Raw genomic sequence first — 27,915 nt, 5'->3', positions numbered from 1 at the left:
CTGTCTATCCAGATATGGTAATGGGCCATGCTTCATGGTGTCTGGCTGCTTGCAGTACACATCCCGGGCCAGCTGAATGTCACAGCAGATGCCCTCAGACGGACAGTGGTCAGCTGCGAGTGGGAGTTGAAGGCGGAGCTCCTCTCATGGATTTTCTCGCGTTGGGGCACACCGGAGGTGGACCTCTTCGCTACGGCGGTAAACAAGAAGCTTCCTCAGTATGCCTCCAGAGGGGGGCTGGGAGCCTCCTCTGTGGGGGATGCTCTCGAGATTCCATGGCACAACATGAGAGCTTACGCCTTCCCCCCTCTGCCTCTAGTTCACCGGGCAATTTGGAAGTTGAAGAATTCGGTGAACTGTTCCCTTCTACTCATAGCCATGTGGTGGCCAGCCAGGTTTTGGTTCTCAGAGCTTCAACTCCTGTCAGTGTATCCGCCGATCAGGTTACCAGTAACTCCCGATCTTCTTCACCAAGGGGAACAGCAGCTGTGGCACCAAGCCCCTCAATCGCTCAGCTTGGCCGCATGGTGCCTGAGTTCAAGTCTTTAGAGCATCTGAATTTGTCTACGGATAACGTGCGTATTATCTAGGCAGCCAGGAAACCCTTGTCCAGATCTTAGTACAAGAGTAAATGGCTCAGGTTCTGTCATTGGTGTTTGGAGAAGAAGTTGGATCCAAGGGTGGCCACGATTGACACAGTGCTGTCCTTCGTGTCCTCCCTAGTAGAGTCAGGGGTTCATGTTTTGTCATGCAAGACTTATCTCTCAGCGGTTTCCGCTTATCTTTCTACAAACCAGTGTTCTTATTCCCTGACTAACCCAGTGGTGAAGAGGCATTTTGCTGGCTTGACACGCCTCTACCCTCCGGTTCGTAATCCGCACCCGTGTGGGACCTAAATGTGGTCCTGACGGCGCTGTGCCATAAACCCTTTGAACCAATGGCTACTGTGGACCACAAGTACTTGTCCTGGAAAGTGTCCTTTTTGGTCACAGTTACGTCAGCAAGGAGAGTGAGTGAGCTCCAGGCATTGTAGGTGGACCATCCTTTCTTGGTCTTTCACAAGGACAAGGTAGTCCTTCGGACGAACCCGGCCTTTCTGCCGAAGGATGTGACTGAATTCCATCTGAATCAGTCGATTTCCCTACCGGTCTTTTTTCCGAACCCTGCCTCTGAGGCTGAGGGGGTTCTACACTGTCTTGATGTCCGAAGAGCTCTTAAGTTCTACCTGGACAGGACTTCCGAGCTTAGGAGTTCTCAACTTTTTGTGACCTTCGGTAACCCTCAGGGCAAGCAGGCGTCTAAGGCAACTATTTTTCAGTGGATCGCCGCCCGCATCACGGAGTCTTTCACCGTCCAAGGGCTGAAACCTCCTAAGGGTATTCATGCACACCTGGTGCGGGACACGGCAGCCGCGGTTGTCCCCTGGGAGTCCATCGCTAGGGCAGCTACTTGGGCCTACCCATCTGCTTTCTGTAAGCATTATTTTCTCGACATGAGCTCAAGGGCTGACGCTCAGTTTGGTCAGGCTCTGCTGAAGAACCTTTTTCGGTGAGGGGTATTTCCATCCACCCGTAGTTCCTGTTAGGAGTGCTTGGGAATCTCCCATAATTATGGAGGAAAGGGGACGGGACGCAGGGGTATTACCAGGTTACTCACCGTAGTGACCACCTTACTCCTAGTCCATAGTCCCCTTTCCTCCATACGCCCGCCCGCCGTCCGATCTAATAAGGTTCCTCTGTTATTGCTAATCGGTCTTTGACCTGGCGATAGAAAAGGACTGATGGGCGATGCGTGGGGCGGAGTCAAGATGGGCGGGTTTACGGCCGTGTGCCAGGCCCCGAGCAAGAAAGAGAGGAAGGACACATTTTCAGAAAAAATGTGGATGCTTTTTACAAAGTGCTCCGGTCCCGTCCCACAGGACGGAGAGATGTCCCATAAGTATGGAGGAAATGGGACTATGGACTAGGAGTAAGGTGGTCACTACGGTGAGTAACCTGGTAAAGAGCCCAGTTTTTATCCACACAATTTGGGAATCTTTGAAGGATGGAGAGCTAAGTCAACTCAGCTGGAATGTGAACCTGTGACTTGCAGGTTGAACACGGCTCACAGTACTAAGCACTTAACTCACTGAACTTTTGGACACGCGCTTGCTCTTTCCTGCCATAAACAGTTGCATGCAACACCGCAGACCACATAGCACCTACACATGAGCAGTACAAAATCATGAACTATTTGCTACATGTCGGATGTGGTCACAGACACAGGGTAAAGGTTCTATGGTTCCTCATGTTTCTTCGAAAACCAAAAAAGAAGGTGGCTTCATTTAAAGTAGGTAGAAGGAATGCAATTTGACATTTGTCAGCTACCCCAGTTCTGATCTTCCTGGTTGAGTCCTTTTATGAATATACTCTGTAGCCTTAGAAAGAAAGTGTATGCAAATGCATTTACAGAATGTTCACTTCACAGAATTAATCTCTTCACCTGTGCTTTTCTTTCACTTACTAGGTGCTCTCGCATAACTTGCACACGGTTCTGAACATTCCCATTGACCCAAAAATCCTAGAAGACCATTTCCGAGATGATGAGACAAGTCCCGTCTCTTCCCAGGGCTACATGGTGTACCTCAACTCCTACATCCTGGATAAGGTGAGATGTCCAGACACAGGTTGTGGTCTTCTAATGAGTCTCTAGCTTATTCGTCCAGACTCCATGTTGTGCTTGTTCTGATACAGACCTTCCTTTCTTGGGCAACATCTAAGTCTCCAACGTATTCATCCAGCTTCAATGTTTCATCAGTTCTGTTGGACAGGGGTTCCCGTCTTTACGTTTAATGGTGACAGGTCTTCAAAATTCACCTGTCAGTATGTCTGATATTATGTAATTGGTTCCCATTATGGATCTAGTATATGTTCACCAGGGACGTCATTTCACCAAAATGCCTGGGGTAGCGGAAGTGACCTCACATGACCCTTGACCTCTGATGACATCACAGGAAGTGATGTCAATTGACCCCACCCCAAAGTGACGTCACAGGAAGCGATGGAACACAACCTTTCACCCCTTGACAAAAACCGCCAGGAGCCATACCTGGCTTCCCCATTTCCACTCAGTTAATTTGTTCTTTGTTAGCTGGCTGCTGGACTTTCAGGGGCAGCAGTTGGTGGCAGTGTCTGTACCCTGCCCTGCATGTGGGCGAAGGGCGGGGAAAGCAGCATTCACGGGTCTCCTGGGCTCTGTGCTGGGCACGCGGGTCTGATTTAAGTGAGACTGCTTTGGTGGCATGCCGGTGGTGCCTGGGCTCCATGCTGGGCACGCGGGTCTCATTCAGGTGAGACTGCTCCGGTGGCAAGCGAGGGGAAGTGGCATCACATAGCATTGTTTCTAAGTACACTACGAAAAATATGGTTAAGATATCACTGTAAAGTGATATACATTTCATACAAGAATGGATCACCATATGTATAGTTAATATCAGTGCGTATAGGCCCATATTATGAAAATACTGTCAATGCAAGCAGACAATAATGTGTTATTATATAGCACTTATGCTTAAGAGCTTCATATAGAACAAATATACTTACAATTACACCCAACCTGTGTAGGTGCTCATTTATTAACCTTAGCAGGATGAAAGGCTGAGTTGACTTTGCCGTGATTCGAACTTCAAACCTGCAGATGATGCACACAATGGAGCAGCGAGCCCTCAACCCACTGAGCTATCCTACCGGCTATAGCTATCAGAAAACCAGCCTCTCCAGAAACAAAGAGCAACATGCTGTTGGCCACAGCCCCGGTGCCTCAATTTAAATGTTTTAAAAAATGTATTTAAAAAAATTACATTTTTCTTTTTTAGGGGTAGCAAGGGAGACCTCCGGGGTCACAGTTGCGACCCCTGGCGACCCCTAAATGACGTCCCCGATGTTCACTGGCGGAGCATTCAACCACCAAATGTATGAGTATGAGCCCGTCCACTGCCACATCTATAATCCTTCATTCTCACAGGTAAGCATTGAAAGCAAAGCCGTAAAAGGGTTGGATCGGTATCATAAGGGTTGGATCGGAATCATAAACTGCATAAAAGTAGCCCCTAAATTAGCAAAACTGCTTGCCATTACAAATGTCCAGCAACCAGATCCTGACGAGAAAAGGGACCTGTCCTTGGGAGAGGAAGATATGAAAATCCTGCATATATGATTCTTGACAAGCATCCAGCTCAGCCCCAACAATGAGTTTAAAGGGCCTTTCACTTGCAAATCCAAATATGTTGGTTAATTCATCCCATCGCTGATGCAGACCCAGGGACTGAAAGTGAAGATGGGAAGTGAAACTCACAGGACTTGAGTTTCAACAGGAAGACTGATGCATTAATCTAGACTGGGCCCATCCTTCCCCTCCACAGCCCGTTTCTCCATGCTGTAATCCTTGGTATGCACTCTCACCATGCCCTTCCAAGTGTAGCCTTTTAATATTCTACTTTTATGATAGTGTCCATATTATGTCATCCATACCTACATCTGATGCAAGACACTCCCGTCAGGCAAATATGCAGGTGAGAGCAAACTATGACGACACACAAGGATCAACCATAATAGTTTTATGCTACACAATCACAACACAATCTGCAAACCATGTCTCCAAAGAATATGAAAATGCAGCTGCATCGGTACCGAGCACGCGGGAACACACATCTGTAAATTGAAGCTGTTTACAACGTTTAATAACAGAACTCAACGGGCTCGATTTGGATTAATGCGTTGAGGCATATTATGGCCACACACGAGTATGCTCTGGACCGTTCTTATTTTTGGTTCATGAGGCAAAGGATTGGTACATGTGGGTCTTTTGGGGTGGGGCATGGAAGGGTGTTACATAGAACAAATGCACTTTGAGTTACGAAAAGCTGTTGCAGAGTTTAGCAATTCCATGCACACCATTACCGCATGCTGAGAACAGATTGCAATGTACTGGGAACGATTGCAACCGCGCTTAGTCGGGAACCGCAGGGCAGCAAATCCTTTCACTAACGGTGAAGGAAATAGTACTGTTGGGCTCCAGATTTTCCTTATGTCCAAAATGTTGTCCCTGTCAATCTCTATACTTTCAGTACATGGCCAGCAGACATTTCAAGCAAATTAACGCAACACCCTGTGGTGTCGTCACCATAGAGCTGAAGAGAGGAACAGTCCTCTCTCTTTGTTGTTTGGTCGTGCGAGTGGGCTGTGCCCCACGCAGGGGGAAAGGGAGGGGTTACCGCGCAGAGCGGCAGTTTCATGTTGGAGGAAATAAAGTGTTAGACGTGTTGCACCCCAGCTCCTGTGTCCGCCTCAGTTCTTTGGGGACGAGGGCCACCGCAGAGCGTGAGGAGGTCCACGTAAGGACACCACATCTGGCGACGAGGCGGACACGCGCCCCGCCGTGCCCGCCACCTCAGGCCAACGAACGGCGTCTGCGGCCCCCCCCCCCCCCCCGGCTGCCGGAGATCAGGGGTCAGAGTGGGGACTTTTTCCAGCCGTCGAAAGAGGCCACAAGTGCGCATCCCACGGGTGGAGCGGAAACTGCGGCTCCCCGTGTGTCGATCTTCCGGACCGAGGAAAGAGAAACCTCTTCTCCCGCCAACGGCACCAACGCCAGCGCTGCCCCAGGCGCGCATACCACGGGTGGAGCAGGGATCGTAGCTCCCCGTGTGCCTGCATCCCGGGCGAGGAAAGCAGAAGCTTCTCCCGCCAACGGCGCCAACACAGGCAGACATACTTCCAGCGCCGCGGGTGGAGCGGCGGCTCCCTGCACTGCGCATCCGGTGCGGTTGAGGAGCTCCGACCTCCCGCCAACGGCAGCGGACCTCCGGACACATCGGGCCCACCATGCACTGCGATAAGGGTAAGCAATAACCCCAGTGCTGGTAGTGAGCCCATCGGCAAGGCCTCATAGGCCCCACCATATCCCAGCCAACGTGAGGAGAGTAAATTCCCCCGAACACAGCGCCTCATAGTGGCAGGCTGACGCCACCGCACTGGCAGACACCAGACACACCAAGTCAAGCCCATGAGTGGCTCCGGAGAGGAATCACCCACCACCACAGTGACCCCAGCCCGCAGGGCATCACTCACAGTCCCAGTAACACCAGCACAAGAGGAGGAGTCCTCCGCCCCAACATCCCCGCACAGGAAAATGACAGACAGCCTTCTGGCCCAACTGCCAGCAAACTTTGATCTCACAGAGACAAGCACCTTGGGGTCTAGATGGAGAAGATGGCTAAGAGACTTTGAAGTATGCCTGAAGGCAGCTGGTTCATTAGAAGATGAACAAAAACTAAACCTTCTAAATCATGCGGTTGGTTCCAATGTGCGAGATATCCTTGAAGAAATGCCGGAAGACACCATAGATTCATACGCCAAACTAAAGACGTCACTCACGGAATACTTCACACCCCACACGAACGTAGATTACGAACGGCACGTATTCCACACTACCAAGCAAAATAAAGGAGAGTCCATAGACGCATTCGTCATGAGACTGAGGACAAAAATGAAGCATTGTGACTTCAACAACTACTCGAATGAGGAGGCCCTCAGGTCGCAGATCATAGTAGGATGCGAAAGTGCAGAATTCCGGAAGAGACTACTACAGCAACCGAGAAGTCTAGAAGAGATCCTGCGTCTAGCGAGATCGGACGCTGCCCTTGCAGCGCAAGTGGAAGGCCTAGACGACATAAGGATCACGCACGGCAAACAAGAAAGCATCCACAAGCTGGAGGCCATGACAAGAACAAACCAACACCCTTTCTGCTACAGATGTGGCCACGAATACCCACACGAAGGGACCTGCCCGGCCATGGGACAGACGTGCTCCGCATGTGGTGGCGATGATCACTACAAGTCGGTATGCCTGATTTTTCGCAGCAGAGTGAGAGGAGCCAACAGAAACGGAAAGACCGTGACGGAACCAGAACAACACCAAAGCTCCCGCTACAGCAGGTCAGCGCACCACTTCCAGGAACAAGGGCGACGTCGCTCTCACGACGACCAACCGGAAAGAAGACAGGAGAGGAGAGATTGGAGGGAGAGCAAAGCCATTCAGCCAAAGACAAGAAGACGACCCAGAAGATACGTGAGGTGCCTCATAGAACAATCACAGTCAGAGAGTATATCAAGCGCATCTTCAGAAGAGAGATCCCGCAGGCCGGAAATGCAACAAGAAGCACCGCGGAAGAAGGGGTATCTATATGCCCTTGGAAATGACAAGGCAAAAGAACACAGCCCGATGCTAAGAATAAGAGTAAACCAAACCACGGCGGAATTCCTCATAGACACGGGAGCAACCGTGAACGTGATAAGCGAAGAGGTGTACCAAAACATACCGAACGCCCCTCGCCTACAGCCCGCAAGAGCTCTCATCTATCCCTACGGCTCAAAGACACCCCTAGCGTGCAAAGGGTTCATCATGGCATCCTGCCAGTACAAAGAGCATAAGAAAAGCATCCCCATGCACGTGCTAGAAGCTGCCACCGAGAGTGGCTGCATCTTGAGTTATCGGTCAGCCATAGAGATGGGGCTCATTCACATACTATACCGCCTCATGGTGCACAAGTATCTAGACCCCACAGCAAGCATCGATCAAATATTCCCGGCGCTATTCAAAGGTCTAGGAAAATTAAAAGGAAAGCAAATTGAACTTCACATCGACCCCCACGTCACTCCAGTAGCCCAGCATTACAGAGGCATCCCCATCAACATCCAACAGCAAGTTGAAAACGAACTAACTAAGCTATTAGAAGCCGACATCATTGAGCCCGCGGAAGGCCCCACCCCGTGGGTCTCTCCCATAGTACCAGTACCCAAGCGAGACTCTTCAGACATAAGGATATGCGTAGACATGAGGAGACCGAATGAAGCCATCCTAAGAGAACGACACCAAGCCCCCCGGATAACGGACATGGTACATCTCTTGAATGGGGCGACAATATTCTCGAAATTAGACCTAAACAAAGGATACCACCAGCTAGAGCTCAGTAAAACCTCACGATACATAACGACTTTCGCCACTCATCTAGGTCTATTCCGCTATAAGCGACTCAGTTTCGGAGTATCCTCAGCCGCCGAAATTTTCCAGGAGGAGATCCACAATGTCATCAAGCATGTGCCCAACTGCTTAAACTACAGCGATGACATTCTGGTCTTCGGCCAGACCCAAGAACAACATGACGACACATTGATGAGAGTCTGCATGGCCCTAGAGGAAGCCCAACTAACGCTCAATAAGGAAAAGTGTGAGTTTCGCAAGAAGACACTCAGATTCTTCGGACACATATTTTCGGAAAAGGGCATGACACCAGATCCCGAGAAAGTGAGTGCGCTTCGTGAGGCTGAACCGCCGACAACAACATCGGACCTCAGATCATTCCTGGGGCTCGCAAGCTACTGTACAAGATACATATGTGATTTTGCTTCCATCAGCGAACCCCTAAGAGCTCTAACCAAACTGAACACTGAGTTTGTGTGGTCAACCAAATGCCAAGAAGCGTTCCAGATCATCAAGGACCGCATCTCAGATGCCCGACACTTGGCGTACTTTGACCCCAAGAAGACAACAGAACTGGTTGTAGACGCCAGTCCCGTTGGACTGGGTGCTATTCTCACGCAGTTGGATGGAAAAGACGGAGGAGGGAAACACATAGTATCATACGCCAGTCGAAGCCTATCAAAAACTGAACAAGCCTATTCTCAGGCAGAAAAGGAAGGACTGGCGGTTGTATGGGCCTGCGAGCATTTCCACCTGTTCCTATATGGGAAACCTTTCACAGTAGTGACAGACCACCAGGCACTTACATTCATCTATGGCAACCCACAGGCCAAAATGCCGCCAAGGATAGCACGATGGGCACTCCGGCTGCAGGATTATCGATTCACCATAATACACCGACCAGGGAAAGAACAAAATCCCGCAGACTTTCTCTCCCGACACCCCAAAATAGAAAGCGAACCCGAACAATCCATAGCGGACCAATACATCAAATATGTCGTCCACAGCAGCACCCCGCAAGGACTCGACACAGAACAAATAACGAGAGAATCTAACGCAGACCAGGGTATACAAACCATCTTGAGGTGCCTTGAAACAGGAAGGTGGAAGCATGCAAAACAGATCCGAGAAACCATGAGCGAGGAAATCAAGCAAGACATCACGTGCTTCCTGGCCGTAAAGGAAGAACTCGCAAAATCAGAGGAAGGACTATTACTAAAAGGGACGAAGCTGGTAATACCACGAAGCTTACGCCAGAAAGTGCTCGAGCTAGCGCACGAAGGACACCGGGGAATTGTGTCCACAAAAAGGATGCTGAGGCAAAAGTTATGGTTTCCCCAGCTAGATACCTTGGTAGAGGAATTACTAAGCAACTGTCCAACCTGCGTCATCGCAAAGCCACATACGGCCCCGGAACCATTAAGAATGACCACACTACCAGAAGGAACTTGGGAAGAGATCGCCATCGACCATTTTGGGCCTATGGAAGGGGGTGAATACATCCTGGTAGCCATAGACGAATACTCCAGGTATCCCGACCTACAGATCATCCCATCCACCGCTGCGCATCACACCATACCGGCTCTGGATCGAATGTTCACAACATATGGCATACCCAAGATCGTAAAATCCGACAACGGACCACCCTTCACAGGACAAGATTTTCAAAGATTCGCAGAGTACATGGGTTTCCGTCATCGCAAGATTACACCACTATGGCCTCAAGCGAATGGCACTGTGGAAAGGTTCATGAGCAACATCAAGCGCACCGCTCAGATCGCACGCCTTACAGGCGAGCCTGTGGAGAAAATGCTGTATCGACTAATGCGTGACTATAGGAACACCCCACATAGCACCACGGGGAAGTCACCATCAGAGGTAATGTTCGGGCGCATGATCAGAACGCGGCTACCGCAGGCACCTGATCACAACAGACAATATGAAGAGGATGCAGAGATGAGAACAAGAGATTCCATCAGGAAGGAACACATGAAGGAAGCGGCCGACCGCAAGCGTGGAGCCAAAGAGAGCGACCTGGTGCCGGGGGACATGGTCGTAGTGCGACAGCAACAGCAGCGCAAGAATATGACTCTGTTCAATGAGGAGCCACTCATCATCACTAGGAAAAGAGGATCGCTCATTACGGCCGAAGGGGATCACCGGTCCATAACGCGAAACTCTTCACACTTCAGAAAGATGCCGGGTCCTCAACATGAAAATGAACCAAGTGCACATGACTCGTTCTCCCACTGGGACGCTCCCTACGAAGGAGACAGAGAAGATTCTGGAGATGACGTGACACCCGAAGAGTGGAGGGCACCCGCTACAAGCATGGATCGACGTCCATCGAGAATCAAGAAAAAGCCCACTCGTCTCATTGAAGAAATGGGCTGAGAACACAACTAACTGTTTAGTGATGGGAGGGTGTGGTGTCGTCACCATAGAGCTGAAGAGAGGAACAGTCCTCTCTCTTTGTTGTTTGGTCGTGCGAGTGGGCTGTGCCCCACGCAGGGGGAAAGGGAGGGGTTACCGCGCAGAGCGGCAGTTTCATGTTGGAGGAAATAAAGTGTTAGACGTGTTGCACCCCAGCTCCTGTGTCCGCCTCAGTTCTTTGGGGACGAGGGCCACCGCAGAGCGTGAGGAGGTCCACGTAAGGACACCACACACCCGTATATGTCTATCCTATAATGACATTTTGAGGTTATGTTCCATTTGCAGTTCTCACATAGCAGGTCCTTGGCAAAGAGTACCATTGCTCACAGGACTGACGAGGTTCACCCTCTGTTAAATTTGAAACGCTGTAATGCACACATGTTGGGTCTCTGTGTACAAAGCTGCATCCAAATGTGCTGTTTATTTGGCGGGAACAAACTAAAACTCCCTCGTGCGCAGGAGAACTGTCCTCTGGGTGCACCCTGCAGGTTTGCAGGAGGCGGGTAGAACAAAAATCACATGCGTGGCTATACAACAATTAAATATCACACGTGGCCTACAGACAGGAAGTGCGAATAACATTAAAAGTATAAGTGCCTCAAATGTTCATAACTGTAGGGCTGGAAGGTAACCCACAAATACCACATAAATAGGTGAACGTGCGTGGCGACACTACAAGGATGAGCTGACTAAAAGTCTGTGGGGGGCCAGAATCAAATCAGTTTTATTAGTAAAACGAGCAAGCTTAAATTAAGTGATTTTGCACTACTGAAAAGTTAATTTGCACTGCTGACTCAAACCCTGATTCAGGGAACTATGCAACGTATATTTTTGCAGTGCAATGTCAGTGCAAAGTTCATTTTGTACTGTAAAAAATACACTTTGCACAGTTCCATGAATTAGGGTTTGTGTCGGCAGTGCAATGTCACTTTTCAGCAGTGCAAAGTCACTTAGAACTGTTCAAAAAATGCTACGAATCGGACCCTTAAGCTCCACGACAAAGAAGGGTGCTCCTTATACCTGCTCCTACAGCCCTCTTAATTTACCTTTCTGCATCCTACCTTACTGTACATGCTAGCTTATTCATAACCTGTTCTGTTTGTGTTTGTCCTATGCCCGGTCTCTGTAGTGCTCGACCGCCAACATACACTGGCCAGCAATCATCTCGTGCTCCCTATATTGTACGCCTCCTTACCCGGGACTTTCATTGCTTTTATACACATTTCTGGTCAAGACACCTCCATCCCCAATATCTAAATACAAATACATACGTTTGTTTCTCTGTGAAGCTGCAGCAAGACTTTTTTTTTTTACTTCTCCAATGTTGCAGCAAGTTCAAATAAATCAAAAAAATGGGTGCAGGTGTATACATATTTGCTTTCAACAGGAGTCTCTTGGACTCGCTTCCCTTTTTGTTTGTCATATATTTTTAACCCAGAAAAAGTCTAGAAATGTAACAAACAAACAAGTTCTCAGACAGCAGGTGTGAAAACAGTTGAGGAAAGGCAGATTAAATGTTGATGACAATTTTAGGTTGAGAACTTGCAGCAAAATGGGGAAGTAGAACTGTACTTGGTCCTAGAGCGGGTAGGAACACCTGAAAAGTAGAAGAGAAAAAGGAAGGAAGTCTCGGGAAGTAAGTACAAGGAGGTAAAAACAGGGAAAAAGAGGGCTCATCGTAACAGACTTGGGGGAGGCGTGAATGGTTAGGGAGGAGTTGTAGAAGGATGTGTTCGAACAAAGGGGAAGCTTATGACCTAAGAGGCAAGCAATATGACAAGAATGTTTTGATTCTGAACGGACCTGCCTTGAAATAAAGCAGCCTTTCGTCAAACGGGAATTGAGCGACGTATGATGAGATCTATGATCAGTGGGAAAGAAAATTTGGAATGCGAAAATACAAATTAACCCCCCCCCCCCCAATCCCCCTACCCCACACACACGTTTACCCACAATTATATGCAGGGCCGAACCCCGCAACCGCCCCATACTCCCCTTATATTTGTGTACTACCCAATACCCCCACCGCATATAATTGCGTGAAAATGTGCTTTTTCGAAATATGGAATTTTCGTGTTCAGTTTTCTTCAGCTCAGTAATTGACCGATACCCATATGCTCTACCTCCCAAAGAGAGGTGCAACAGTGCTCCATTTGCCCTGCCAGCGCGTACCTTAAAACGAGAGGCCAGTGCATGGCTTTCTAAGACCGCAAAACATACCTGCCCTGGCGTAGTGGGTGGCAGGTGGGCTCAGGCCCCAGGGGGAGGGGCCGTTCTCTCTCTCTTTCTCTCTTTCTCTTTTTCTCTCTTTCTCTCTCTTTCTCTCTGTCTCTTTCTTTCTCTCTTTTTCTCTTTCACTCTCTTTCTCTCTTTCTCTTTCTTTCTCTCTTTCTATCTTTCTCTCCCCTTCTCTCCTTTTCTCTTTCTTTCTCTCTCTTTCTCTTTCTTTCTCTTTTTCTCTTTCTCTCTCTCTCTTTCTTTCTCTCTCTTTCTCTTTCTCTTTCTCTCTCTCTCTCTCTTTGTCTTTCTCTCTTTGTCTTTCTCTCTCTTTCTCTTTCTCTCTCTCTCTCTCTCTCTTTCTCTCTCTTTCTCTCTTTGTCTTTCTCTTTCTCTCTTTATCTTTGTCTTTCTCTCTCCCTCTTTCAGGAGGTCTGTGTGTGGTGTCTCTTCAGATTCCACATACAGGTGCAGGGGGTTTCCTTCCCTTGGTATTGTGCTGTTTTACAAACGATTTGATAAAGCAGACTTATGTCGTTGTCTTGAGCGATACACTGAAAGGCGATTTACGTACCATACCTATTATTTTCAGCCATACTAAGCAATGGAATACACAAGTTCTAATCACATTAACCAGTATTATAATCTTTTGAACAGAGTACTTGTGGTGATATATACAACAAACAATCAATGGTACTTGGTGCTATTTGAGAGCAAATCCTTCACCTCTAGTGACTTTTGTAATACATTAGTGATAGTAGATAGCAGTCACATTAAGGCAATCTGTATGAGAACATACTTGCACAAGCCGGACATCAAAAGGGGTGGCCTAATCAAAGGTCAACGTCTGGGTATGAATCAATAGTTCATATGTAGTTGGGGGTAGCCTAAATGAAGACAGTAGTAGGCCATATCTTTAAAGCAACTGTGAAATCTCTCATTGGGATTTTTCTATGATAATAATATTTCAATTAGTGTCATCAGGTTTAAAAAGTGTGCGCTATTTCTAGTTTGCCAGCAAAGTTATATGAATATCTACTCTAAGGTTATTTTTGAGGTGTTCATGGTTCCATTTCTTTTTTTTAACAACCACATTCATTCTTTATTGGTTTGGGCTGGGGCATTTTCTTTTTGGGATAAATTCTTTTTATTGGTTTACAACAAGGCTGGCATACCCGCCGTCCAACAAACAACCAAATACGGGATTGACACATTCAGACAAGAAGTAGACCAGCCGGCTAGCCAGAAAAACATTGCGTATGTATTAGACAGTGGTGAGTGGGTCAGATCACCATGGAAAGGACGGGAATGGGCCAGTTTGTTGGGGAGAGGTGGGCTGGCCTGGAGGGTGGTTCCACAGGGGAGTGGGGTGAGGGACACAGTCAATAGTATCGGGGTAGGTGGTGAGATCCTTAGTCATATAATGCCAGACCATTTGCCCCATACTTTCAGGAATTTGCCAGGGCAACCCCTGGCGGCGTATATGCGTTTTTCCATGGACGCACACCTGTCCATCTCATTGGTCCATCTGTTAATGGTGGGCCCATAGGGCGCCCCCATGTGGTGGCCACCAGTCTTTTAGTAAGGCCCAGTACTATGGCCACAAAAGTTTTTTCTCCCTTCATATTATCAGTTTCCCCCTGGATTCCCAGTAGTGCGGCCTTGGGTTCCAACGGGGCTGGGTTATCCAAGACCTTGTTGATGTTGTGCATGCATTCCCTCCAGAATTTATGAATAACATCACATTCTCAGGGCATATGGTAAAAAGTGCCAGGCACCCTAAGGCACTTGGGGCAGTGGGTGTCCTCTCTCAGTCCCCACTTAGCGAGCGCTGCCCAGGAATGGTAGGCCTGGTGAGGTATTTTGTACTTTATTAACCTTAATTTGGCATCAATGCCTATTTCGCGGGGGAACATCAGGGCCTCCACCCACTCCTAAGACTCTTGGGGACCCACTAGGCGTTCCCATTTCTCTCGCAGGCGGGTTAGCTCCTGAGCCCCAAATGCAGTAATCACCTGATATAGTGTTGAAGTGGGTTTTGCTAGGATCCTTGCGTGTAGTACATTGAACTCGAGGGGTGAGCTTGCAGGGATGTCTGAGAGGGTGGGGAATTGTGTGCTTAGGGCTTGTGCCAGTTGCGTGTGTCTGCATATATCACCAGGTGGTAGATCAAACTCCTCTTGTAATGTTGCGACTGGTTTGAAGTGTCCGTCCTGTAGGACCTCCGTGAGGGTTCGTATGGCCCGGTCCTTCCAACCAGGAAATCGGCCCATAGTGATATACCCATTGCCCCACATCAGTTGGCACAGCGTTGGTCGTCCCTCCCACCCAATATGTTATAGTGCTTCACACCAGCCGTATCTGGCGTATCATACCTGGGAGGTTGGCCGTGGCAGGGTCCGTTCCTTATAGGACCCGGAGGTGCGTTCATTCTACCATGCACCTGGTCTCATTACAGACATGTGGGGGAGCGTGATCTGCATGGAGCCATTCGTTCAAGATGCCTAATTGTGCCGCCGAGTAGTAGGCCCGAGGCAAGGTATACCCAGGCCATCCTCCCAGATGGATCGCTGCATCGTGATCAAGGCGATGCAGGGTTGTTTCCCACCCCAAAGAAGTTTCTGCAGGATCAAGTCAATATTAGAGAAGGTTGTGGGGAGGATGTGAATTGGAGCGTTCTGGAGGACATAAAGGAACCTTGGGAGGGAAAGCATTTTAAACAGGGAGTCTCTCCCAAGCAAGCCTCGGGGTAAAGATTGCCAGTGAGTGACGTCTGCTTCCAACCTGCTCACCACGGGTTGGAGGTTAAGTCAGCGAAAGTCCTCGGGATTGGGGGTCACCCTGATACCGAGGTAAACAAAACTCTGGATGAAGACTGAGTAGGGGCAGCGTGGAGGGATCGCATCCGCCCCGCCTTGGAACGGAAAGAAGATAGTTTTCTGTCTGTTGACTTTAAGCCTACAGAGCGCTTTGTATTCTGTGAGGATTTTGGTGATCTCTGGGCATGAGACCCTAGGACTGATCATGCAGATAAGCAGATCGTCAGCATAGAGCGACATCCGATCCTCGCTTTCCAGGGCCATGTGAACCCAGACCATTCAGGGGATGCCCTAAGTCAGATTGCAAGGGGCTCAATGGCTAATACAAACCAGAGGGGAGAAAAGGGGCATCAATGCCTGGTTCCTCTGCCCAACGGGAAGGGCTTGGAGGAGATCCCATTCACCCGGACAGTCGCCTCAGGGGCAGTGTGTAAAAGCCTGACCCAAGACATGAAGTTGGGCCCAAACCCCATTTGCTCCATGATGTCCCACAGGGCAGACCACCCCACCAAATCAAAAGCCTTTTCAAAGTCAACTGCGAGAAGGCCAGGGGTTCTTTGATGTTGGGGGCCTGAATGATTGCAAATTGGACCCTGCGCAGGTTCATCTTAGTAGATTTAGCCAGCATGAACCCGCACTGGTCTGGATGGACCAGGGAGCGGATGACCTTTAGCATTCTTTTGGCTAGGACCCGAACTAGCACTTTGCCCTCCCCGTTGATGAGGGATATGGGTCTTTACGAGGCGCAGCGGTCCGGGGGTTTCCTGGGTTTGGGGATCACAGCAATGGTGGCCTGCCTTAGGTCCTCCAGGAGCATACCGTCGGTACGGGAGCGTAACAACATACGGTGCATATGGCCTGCGATCGAGTCATCCATTCTCCGCCAGGTTTCGGCAGGGAAGCCGTTAGGGCCGGGGGTTTTACCAGGCTGAAGCTGAGACAGCACCACGGCCACCTCTTCCTCTGTGATTTCCGCCTCCAGTGTATTGGTCTAGGCTTCGGAGAGCCTGGGGAGAATGGTGGCATCTAAGTAGTGTGGGGACCCCCTGGCGGGCGTGGTCTCCCTGGAGGCATAGAGTTTCTGGTAAAAGTCAACAAAGGCATTTGCTATATCTGCATCCATTTGATGCAGGACCCCCTCCCCTCTGACCCCTTGATGGCTCTGACATGTCCGCGTGCGCTGTCCCGTTGCTCCAGCCAGGCCAGGGTCTTGCATGCCTTATCACCCACAGCATAGATCTGACAGTGCATAGGGAAGTGGGCGGTCTTGGCGTTATCCAGTGCCAGGTTCTGAAACAGTTCCTGGGCCATTACCATCGCCTCTTTGGAGTCTGGCGTACCGGAGGCTAGGAATTCCTCTTCGGCCCTGGCCGCAACTTCCTCCTTTTCAGAGATTTCTAGGATTTGGCAATGATGGTATGCTGTGATCAGAGACAGAGTGTCTCCTCGGAGCACTGCCCTATAGCCCTCCCACAGTATGACGGGACTGGATACGGACCCTTTGTTGATGGTAAAAGAGTTGGTCGTCTTTTGTACGAGGCCTTGACACACCTCAGGGACACCCAGGTAGTATGCGTTAAGTCGCCAGGAGGATTGACGCTTGGCCTGCAGCAGTTTTATAGTGAGCTGGAGGGGGGAGTGGTCTGAGACACCTCTAGCGAGGTAGGTAGCGGTTTGCAGTGTGTGTGACATATCTCGGGGAACAAAAAGGTGATCTATGCGGGACATGGAGTTATGGGCATTGGAGAAACAGGAATAGCATCTGTCTGTGGGATGGAGAGGGCGCCATGCGTCCACCCAACCCATTGCAGATGCGAAGGCGTGGAGTTTGGTTTGAGTATCAGGATTTCTATTGTCCACATGCGTTCTATCATTACGGTTGTCCATGACCTCATTAAAAATCCCCGCCCAGTACCCACCCTTCCGCCCATGCCCTCAACATTGCCTCCTGGAGGTCTCGGAGGAATTAATGTGCCAATGGGGGAGGGACGCTGGCCACGGCAATGCCCCAGGAGATCCTTCCGATGTCCCCAGTGACCACCATGAAGCAGCCCCTCTGGTCCGCATGAAGTTCCCTCAGTTGGAACGGGACCCTTTTATGCAGCAGAATCATGGTGCCCCAGGAGCCACTGGATAACCGGGCGTGGAAGGTGGTTGCATAGTTGGATTTCTTGAAAAATCTATATTCCCTGCCCACCAATTGTGTCTCTGTGAGGAGGGTGATGTCTGGGGAGTGTCTATTTAATTGTTGGAGGACTAGCCGTCTTTTAACCCCAGAGCCCAGTACATTAACAGTCCAGGTGAGCAGGGTAAGGTGGCTGTAATATGCCATCGGTGAGTATATAGAGATGAGACTCGCTAGGCGGAGATGGGTTCCTGGCTGAGGGCCCTTCTGCGGCCCCGGCGCCCCGATGGTGATACCCTGACCATCCATAGCCCCCCCTTCTCATGCCGCGTCCCAGCCTGCCCACCAGTGGTTCTGACCCGTACCCAGCCTTAAGTGGTGAGTGTGATTGCCTCAACCATTTCCAAAAGAACTTACCCCGCCCCCCCACCCCGTACTTCCCCCAACCTGAAGCACTTGTAACCCGAACCTAGCGCCAACAGGGCACGTAACAAAAACATTAACATGAACCATTCTAGGGCAGTAGCCCAGGCTGGAGGGACGAGAACACCTCAGAAAGGCGTCGGCTGCTGGGAGCACTCCCCTTTGATACATAACGGACCCATCCACAAGTTAGGGTGCATCAGCGTTTCTACGGGGTACCTCCGAAAGGCGGCAGTCGCTGATCAAATTCTCACTGGTAGCTACAGGCGCGTCCCGGAAATCAGGGTGTCTCGTCGGTCATCTGTTGTCTGTGGTGCCCCCAGTCTGTTGTGGTGTGACCATGGATTCCCAGTCCTGGGAGGGTGGGTGACGTGAAGACTGTCCCGACCCTGAGATCTGTCTGGTTACTCCTTGCAGCGATTTGCGGGATCTGTTGTTGTCAAGGATTTGAGTTTCCAACCATTCCCAGGCCTCCTTCGGTGTGTAGAATAAGTGGGTGGTCCCGACATGGTGGACTTTCAGTAGTGCTGGGAAAAAGAGTACATATTTGATGGACAGTGAATGCAGCTTTTTCTTAAGAGTCAAAGGATTGGCGGGCCTTTTGAACCTTCCTTGGTGTAGTCTGCGTAGAACCCAATGCGGTTTCCATTGTATGTAACAGGCCCCATGGTACGGCCATCTGAAGGATGGCATCTCTATCCCTGAAGTTTAGGAGACGTGCAATGATCGTCCACCGCGGGGCACCCGGGACGGGTCGTCCGGTGGGGACTCTGTGCGCCCGTTCAATCGAGAAGAACTCAGAGAGCTTTTTGGGAGCAAATATGTGGGCGAGCCAGTCCTCAAGGAAGAGTTCTGCGCTGGGGCCCTCTTATTCTTTTTCGGGGATCCCGAGGATCCTTAGGTTATTTCGTCGCGCCCTTCCTTCACTATCTTCTACGCGGTATTCTAGCTGGTCCACCTTCTTGGGGAGCGCGGCAAGTTGTTTTTCCATTTGTCTGAGTGAGTCTTCCATGTCAGATATCCTTTGCGCTGATTCCCTGACTCTGGATGCTAGTTTATGGAGGTCATGGCGAAGAAAGACATCTGCAGACAGTCCCCCTATCTTTAGCTCCATGGATGCCCTTGATTCGTCAATCGCCTTCATAACATCCATGAGAGAGATAGTGGTGTCTTGGGCTCCTTCTCCTGGGTCGTCACCGTCCTGAGGTTGAGATGTGGAGCTTGGGGGAATGCCGACCGTGAAGAGGTCCATTTTGCTATGTAGGGTCTGCCGCTTGCCCTTGTCTATACCCATCGTGTTCATTGCACAGTTAGGCCTGGCGACAGGTTGTCTATCTGTTTCAGTCTTCTGGCCAGTGTCAGTGGCACTCGTCAAAGTATGTGGGTCCCTGGCTGGGTATGAGGCTAGCCCCACTTACCAGTCCGGTTCCGACCGACCGGTGTGCTTTGTGTAGGCCCACGCTTCTTAGATGGGTGTGAGCCAAAGGTTGGTTAGTCGGGTCTCTGCAAGGAGTGGCGCCCCTGGCTTAGGGTGTGCCCCCACGGTTCTGTAGGCTCCTTCCCACCTTTGCGCTTACCGTGGCGCATTATGTCTTGATGCGTCCTGTATGTCGGGTTCCGCCAGGAAGGGTCTCACAAGGGAGGGCTGGCAGCGAAAGCGTAGTGTCAGGAGAAGACGCTTCCTGGGACGTTGGTTCCTCAAGCTCGTATTATGAGGGGCCCCAGAGGTTCTTGGGAGGGGTGGGGGGCGGGAGGAGAGCACCTGGTTAGTGGTGGCCCGTTCTTGGTACTGTCCAGCGGCCTGAATGCGTTCCCCCTAGGTGGAGGGCGTGAGAGATGGGGGTCTTCTGGCGAGGCGAATCTAGCGTCCTGGTGGCGGCTTGCGTCTAGGGTTCAGGTGGTGCAGTGTCCGGGCAAGTCTGTGAATCAGTGGTTCTGCCCCTTGTTGCTCGCTTCCGTGTTCACTACGTGGGGCCCGCTGCAGGGGTTGCCTGCCGGTTGCCGAGCTTAAGGGCCAGGGCACTGGGGGTCCACAGTATGTCTTGAAGAAGGGGGGGTCAAAGGGGGCCGCTCCCCACCCTCCAGTGCTGCTGCGGGCGACCAGGGGAAAAGATCAGCACTGATGGGGGTCTCTCCTCTGTGTTCTATCTGGTGCTGGTGCCAGTGTTGGGAGAGAGACTGCTCTCCGTGGGCCCAGGTAGAGTCATGCGTGGGCTCAGGGGGGAGGTGTTTTAAGCTTGTATGCAGGCCCTACCTCCGTTCCTCGAGGCCTTGGTCCCCGGCCGTTCTATGTCGTGGTATGATGCAGCATGCTGGTGTCCTGCATGTGGGGGGCCAGCCTCCGTATCTCCCCGGTGCATGGGAGCAGGTCTTGGGCTGGACGATGTCTCCCCTCGAGTTGTTGGCGCTCCGTGCGCGGAACTAGCAGTGGGGTAGGCCGTCGGCACCGGTTATTTTGTGGGAGCCGGGTCTGGGTGCCCCTTTCTTCTGCTGCTGCACTCCGACTGTAGTCTGCTCCTCCGCCCACAACTCCGGCTCGGGTCCGGGGAACTGGGGGGGGGCTTTGTGCCCTGTAGGCGGACCCACGGCCCACCGATGCACCACCTGTCAAGATGGCGTCCGTCGCTCTTCTGGCAGTCAGTGACCCGTTTGATGCTTTCTGGGGTCCGATTTCTGCCGGGACAACGGTAGGCGGTGCTCAGGCACTATCGCCACTGTGTCATCCCGTTACTTCCTTAGGACGAATCCGGAAAATTAGGATATATAAGGATAATGGCCGTGGCCGACGGGAGCGGCCTCTTTTAGGTCTTCATGCATGGCTCGTGCACGCGCTCTCCTCATGATTCCTTTTCGGAACAGCGGATAATCATTTGTCCAGTGGGCTTTCTTCTATTGGGAAAGCCCAATTGAATGAACTTTTCAAATTTCACTTTTAAGATATTTTCACTTATGGCAATGTCGCTTCCCATTCCCGAAGAATTCCTGGACACCCCCAATTTTTTTATTTTAAGACTTGTTCCTTGGTACGGAGGCTGCACTAGGGCTAACAATTTTGAGACTGTACCTGGGCAGATAACCTGGGAAAATGAGGCTGTACCTGGACATATGCATCTCTACATGTCAGTATATGGCAGCAGTACCTAAGAATAAAAGGCTGCAAATTGCACTTAGGCAGCAGTATGCAAACAATGGGGAAGAACCTCCTGGGGGGCCCGAGGGATGTCCATGGGGAGGGGGAGGTAAGGCTCTTAAAATCTTAAAAGGCATTACGGTGCATGCTTAATAGTATATGTGTTCTTAAAAAAATTATAAGCAGATATAGCTTTGGGAAGGGGGTCCTTGAAAAAATAATTGTACTGATGGGCGTTGGAGTGGGGGGGTTAAAAAGGTAAAACCACTGTACCAAACAGATGAGACTGCATCTGGACATGTCAGTCTTTACTGAGAAAGATTTTGATTTATCCGGTCCAGTGTTGGAAAGGAAGGCTGTAGATGTGACTGTTTTGGGGAATGGGCATTTAATGTTACTCGTGACCATATTAGGCTATATCTCTTAACATGAGGCTGAAGCAATGCATATGAGGCTACAAAAGGCAGACACAGTTGTGGGGAGGCACTTGATGCTGTTCCTCGGCTTGTGACATTAGCACATGAGTCTATGCCTGTGTATTTCGGTCTCTACCCAGTAGATGATGGCAGTACCCTTGCCTATATCAGCTCTGACAGGTGTGCCCCTGACATATCATGACTATCGCTGGACTATAATGGCATCATTCTACTTCTTAGTGGTTGATGGGTAAAAAAAACGCTTTTATCTTATTTATTATCTTTTTTAATTATGTCAGTATTGACGCACTTATTGTGTTTTTAATTCATGGTTATCACTTCCTGTGATGCATTCAAGGTAAACAATCATGGAACATTACTTGGTGAATTGACATCACTGAGTTACTTGAGTAAACTTATATCGATGAAAGTGTGCGGGCTCTCATTGTATTTACATAATGGAGTGCCCCATAAAACATGCCGAGCATCGAAGTAAAGTTCAGACATGTATTAAGGCAGCATAACCGTCACAGGAATGGGTTGGTGTTAATTTAGTTCGCTCAGCTTTAGGAACGTTTCTCGTCTCCACTTAATCTCCCACTCCCTCCCACTGAACTCTTATTTCTCACAGTACAGTGACTCAGTTACCTTTCGTGATTTCAGGAGGTTAGGGGGTTTGCCTCTCTATCCCAGAATGCAGTGTTGTTTTCTATCTCATTGGACTTTGTTACCTCATCAGAGTACAGAAGTTCAAAGTTTCCTTTCATGGTTTCTGGGGGCTTGGGGATTTTCCTCTGTCACTCAGAATGCAGTGTCTTACTCTCACTCTCTCTCCCTAAAGCTTCAAACTTTCACTGCAGTAGTGAGCATGTTACAAAATGCTTTTCTTTTTTCTCACAGCTTAGGAATTGTCACCTTCCCCAGTGCTTCTCCCTCTCCCTCCTCCTACCATTTTCTCTCTGTACCTTTCTCTCCCCTCCTGTTTTTATTTCTATCTGTCCATCTCCCACCTTGTTCACGCCACTAGAGTACAGAGTCACTAAATCTTCTTTCTTGGTTTGTCAGTTTGGGGATTTGCTTCACTCTCTCAGAATGCAGCCACTATCTCTCCCTCGAGACTAGTTAAGACCTCGGAGTACATGCACGTAGGTAGTTTCCTCTTTCTCCTAGAATGCAGCATCTTACTCTTGATATTTCTTTAACTTGACTCTCACTTGACCAGAGCACAGTACCTCAAAGTTCTTTTGCCACATCTTGACACTTTTTGTCTCGGTTTCCCAGAATGCAGTCTCCTATTCTCGCCCTCTTTTTCACTGGACTCTGGCTGACATGTTCTCTGCCGCTTCAAAGTGAACCATTCATTGATGCTCCAGGTGTTTGACTTACCTGACATGATATAATATGATATTTTATTTATATCGCGCTCATGCACAGGTGTTTCAGAGCGCAACCAGGCAAAGGGAGGGGGAACAGTGGAGAGAACAAACACAACGATCTAACTAGGCCCAGTGACATTGAGAACATACAAGTGCATGGGGAAGGGAAAAGGGGGAAAGTGCATGGGAAGGGGGAGAAATTGGAAAGTGCAGAGTATAAGAGAGGACAAGATAAATAATAAGGAAATAAATAAATACAGTGATCAGAAACAGTGGTAGTGCAGCCTGTGCGGGCCAAGTGCAAGGTTAGTCAGATAGGGAGTATCTGATAAGTGCAGACAAAGAGTGGGGTGGCCTGTATGGGTACAGAAAACAGGTCCCAGTGCACGGGGTGGCCAGGGGGCAGTGCAGGAGGGCGACAGGGTGAGCAGGTACCTGGGCCCGAAGGGCAGACGGTGGCCAGGTGCAGCATTGCTGGGAGAGAAAGCAGATCAGCAGGGGAGAAGAGGGGGAAAGGCAGAAGCGAAGAGGAAGGTCTTAAGGAGCTTCCGGAACCGTAGGTGGTTCTCAAGTTTCAAAGTGACAGGTATGCAGTTCCAGAGGGAGGCCCCCGCAAAAGACAAAGATCTACCACCAGCTCGTTTCTTTGAAACACGACTGACCCTGAGGGAGTTGGAGGTAGAGGAGCGAAGAGCTCTAGAGGGGAGGTATTTACGGAGGGTTAGTTGAAGGTAATTTGGAAACGGGCCCCAGAAAGCCTTGTGGACAATGCAAAGGGTGTTAAATGTAATCATTGCAACCACAGGGAGCCAATGAAGGGATTTCAGAGCTGGAGAGATACGATCCTAGGGCTTGAGGCCATGGACAAATCTTGCAGTCTTATTCTGGATTAGTAAAGGGCGGAGAGTGGAGGCAGGTAGATTTAGAAAGAGGCTGTTACTTTAGTCCAACCTAGAAAGAATCAGAGCTTGGGAGACAAGGGAAGGAGAGGAAAGGAAGAGTGCCTTTAAGGAGGTTCAGTAAGAAGTTAGACTTTTTGGAGACATCAAAGATGTGTGCGGAGAAGGAAAGTGTGGAGTCAAAGATGACCCCAAGGTTCTTAGCTTCGCTGGTAGGGGCAGGAGGAGGGCCAAGGTAGGCCAGCCAGAGAGTGAGGGGAAAGGATGGAGGGGGTGTACCAATGAGGAGGATCTCAGTCTTGTTGGCGCTTAAACAAAGATCATTTGCGGCACACCAATTTTGAATGGCGATTAGGCAATCGGAGATGAGGGAAGGAGAGGTGGCCGAGGGAAGCCTGAAAATGAGTTGGGTGTCGTCAGCATAACGCTGGAAATTTGAGCAGAAAATGGAAATGCATTAGGCGAGAGTTGCCAGATATTGATTGAAAAGCCAGGGTGAGAGGTTAGTCCCCTGGGGAACACCGCATCTAGAGAGGGAGATAGAGGATAGGAAGGACCCAATTTGTACCTGGGAGGGTTGATCAGTGTGAAAAGAGGTCAGCCAGGCCAGAGCCTGATCGGTGATGACCAGGTTGTCACGTAGACTATTTAGCAGGGTGGTATGGCTGACCGTGTCAAAAGCAGAGGAGAGATCAAGTAGGATGAGGACAGAGGGAATGTTAGAGTCAAGGTTGGAGAGCAGGTCTTATGTGATCTCTATGTGGGTCCTTATGCGGTGCAGAGTCCTTCCTGGGGAGAGCATTTGACGTTTTACTTGGCATGACGGCATAGGCAAGAGAAATGTACAGATGGAAGGCTCAAAGTGACAAGAGCAGAGGAGCTCTTGTATGCTCCTGCACAACAGACTATGCACAGCTCCAGCGCGCTATGCTGTCTCTTGTGAAGCTGTAAATAAAACCAGAGCATGAGCAGATATGATGATAGTGTGAGAGTATATTTTGAGTGTCTTCACATTGCATCATTTACTCGTGAGAAAGGGAATACTACGCTTTCCTCTGAGCCAAGCTTCCCACTCTGATGCTTTGTGCTCTGGTTCTCTCCTTCCCGGGCTTTGTAGGCCTGAGCTAACTGGGACTGAGCCCCAGTAGTCTCCTAAAACTATGGGTGAGCTGTGTCCCTGACAGGAGTCCCTCCTCACCAGCCACAAAGTACACTTTTATTTTTTAAATTGACGCAGCTTGGGGATTCGAACGCAAGCCCTCTTGAGCCCTGCTGATATCAAGCTAGTGTTGCAGCCACAGTGCTATTTCAGTTTGTGTAATCTTCCGTTTTTTTCAATAGACTGCTTGACTTGACAGGCTTCATGTTTCAAACTGCCTATTGAATGAAACAAAACATATTCCAGCACCTACGAAATAGCACAGTGCCATTTCGTAGGTGCTGGATTTCTTTTGTTTCATTTCAGACTGCTTGACACACAAGGCCCATAACGGGATGCGTGTGTCAAACAGTCTATTGAATGAAATTAAATAAATGAAGTACCCATGAAATAGCACAGTGCAATGCAATACTGGCTTGTCAGCAGTAGGGACCGTGTTCGAATGCCCAACACGGGACATATACAACAACACATTGTCCCGTGCTGGGGATTCGAACCCAAGCCTGCCAGTGACAAGTCAGTGTCACATCACACTGTGCTATTTGGGAGGTGCTGGATTATTTTTATTTATTTCAATAGACTGCTTGACACATTCTACATTGGATGACTTACAAAGCGTTCTCACTGCATACTTCACTCCACATAATAATGGTTACAAACACCATATTTTTCACACCATCATGCAAATTGGCCCTGAACCAATATAACAACTGCATTTTATCAGCTAAGTCCTCATTTCTTCAGAATCAGATAGATGCTGCTGATAAGGAACTCTTTGGAGTAATACAAAACCTAGCTAACCCTTAATGTATCTGTTAGCCTTCCCCCTTTCCTTGAATAAATTAATTCAACACGTTTTTCTTGAAGAAAGCCAACTCTGTCCGACTGGGTATCGATTCCCAACTTGCTACCATGCATCTTCCTATGTCAGAGACTGACTATCTGATTGCCACCAAATTGACATCATGTAAATTCATCTTTACTCCGGTTACCTCTGGAGAAATATGTACTTTATATTTCAAATCACGGCCTGTCTTGCTAAACACCATGCTCTTTCTTAGCGTGACCTCATTACTGCTTTTGCCAATGCTTCCTTGGCTCCAGGCACTGTGTCAATAGATCTCAAAAAATCCTTTTTAACCCCTCTCCTTAAAAAGTCATCACTAGACCATAACTTGCTGTCTAACCACTGCCCTATTGCAGGCCTGTTATGGCCAAAAATGATCATTCAGAAGATAGTCACCCTACAACTTCAAAAATTCCTTGAGGAGCACGGAATCCTGGACATATTTCAATCCGTGTTCAGGCCATGTCATTGCACGGAAAGCTCTCTTGTGGCTGTCTGGGATGACATTTTGAAGGTGATCTCAGCATGCTTGTCATGCTTGATCTGTCAGCGGGCTTCGAAACAGTTGATTTTGATATCCTCATCTCCCGATTGGCCACAGTTGCCATGGTGTCTGAAGAATCACTGAAATGGTTTCCTTTCTTTCAAATCGAACCTGATACGTTCAAATAGTTGTCTAACTACTCAGACTCCTTGCCTGTTCTTTGTGGAGTTACATAGGGGTCCTCCCTTGCCTGGTTATTTAATATTTATCTCCGGCCACTTCTAAACATTTTATCACAATTTAACCTTCGTTATCACTCTTATTTGGAGAACACCCGAATTTACATCGGGCTCAAAAATCCTCCAGAAGCAATCCAATGAATAATAGCATGTGTTCAAAGTATAATCAGTTGGATGCTACAAAATAGGCTGCAACGAAATGCCACCAAGACTCAGATAATTTTACTCGTCCCAAAACATTTGCTGGCAGGTTCACACCCTAGCCATCTCTTGCCCAGCTTTATTTGAACTTTCCACCACCTTCTCCCCTTAAGTTCAAAATCTCGGCTGCATCTGGGATTTGAATTGGTAACCTACAGGTTAACAAAATTGTTAAATCAATCAATTTCCAACTTAAAGTATTGTGGTCCATTTTCCCACTCATTGCACAAAAAGACCGTCTTGCTGTTGTCGGGACTCTGATGAATTCAAAACTCGACTATTGCACTGCCCTCCTTATGGGCATTCTGGCTGGCCAGAAGCATCGTCTCCAAGTCGCACAAAATGCAGCCATTAGACTCCTCGATAGTCTCCCAAGAACTTACCCAATTATCTCCCTTTCACAGAAACCTTCATTGGCTCCCGGTACAACAGAGAATCCTTTTTGACATCCTCTGTCTAGTATTTAAAAGTCTACTTTGCCTAGTCCCCCGTTATCTCACCTCGAAGATTGTTCTACACTGTCCATCTCCCTCACGCCGATCAGCCTTTTGGTGATTCTTTCTTCTCACTTTGTTCCTCGAGGAGACCGATCTTTTTCAATCTTTGGTCCCCGAGCCTGGAACTCGCTGCCTCCAGATCTCTGGAAAATGAAGTCCCTTCCATGATTTAGCAAAAAGTTAAAGACTCGCCTCTTCCAATAATTCCTCATGTTTCTTCATGATTTCTTTGCTCCCTGTCCTCCATATTTTGACGCCTGCGCCTAGATGCAGCCTCTGCTTGGATCCCTCTAGGATTTGCGCATTATGAATCATCAAATCAATTAAAAAGAGAATGAAACGATGAAGCTCTTAAATCGCATGCCATTGCAGGCTGCAAGGTATCTGTATTTTTTAAGAAAGTACTACAGAAGTGGCATATGTTGGAGGAAACCTACAGCTTGGAAACATGGAAAAGCTGAAAATCAGTGTTCGCTCTCAGCCTGCAGCACCTGTGCTAAAAAGTTCTTTGGCACCCATGCTACAAAGAACGTCGGGTGGCATATGTTTTCGATGCGGATATGACTTCCCGTTTGAAGGGAAATGCCCTGCTAAAGGGCAACTATGCACCGCATGTGGTCATGAAAATAAT

General features: G+C 49.1%; 1 protein-coding gene across 3 annotated transcripts in view; it reads left to right on the top strand.

Annotated features, from left to right (window-relative positions):
• Positions 1 to 27,915, top strand: part of CCDC91 (coiled-coil domain containing 91) — a 735,207-nt gene that overhangs the window by 149,144 nt on the left and 558,148 nt on the right. For all 3 annotated transcript variants that reach the window (XR_011281774.1, XM_069628511.1, XM_069628510.1), the window contains exon 2: positions 2,506 to 2,646. Coding sequence is in view for 2 of the 3 variants with exons in the window: in XM_069628511.1 (XP_069484612.1) it covers positions 2,506 to 2,646 (141 nt within the window). In the remaining variant the exon portion in view is untranslated. The remainder of the gene's footprint in view (positions 1 to 2,505; positions 2,647 to 27,915) is intronic.

The sequence above is a fragment of the Ambystoma mexicanum genome, chromosome 12, assembly GCF_040938575.1.
Source record: "Ambystoma mexicanum isolate Mex_15411 chromosome 12, UKY_AmexF1_1, whole genome shotgun sequence".
NCBI classification, from domain to species: Eukaryota; Metazoa; Chordata; class Amphibia; order Caudata; family Ambystomatidae; genus Ambystoma; species Ambystoma mexicanum.
This window is presented reverse-complemented; position numbering and strand designations above follow the sequence as displayed.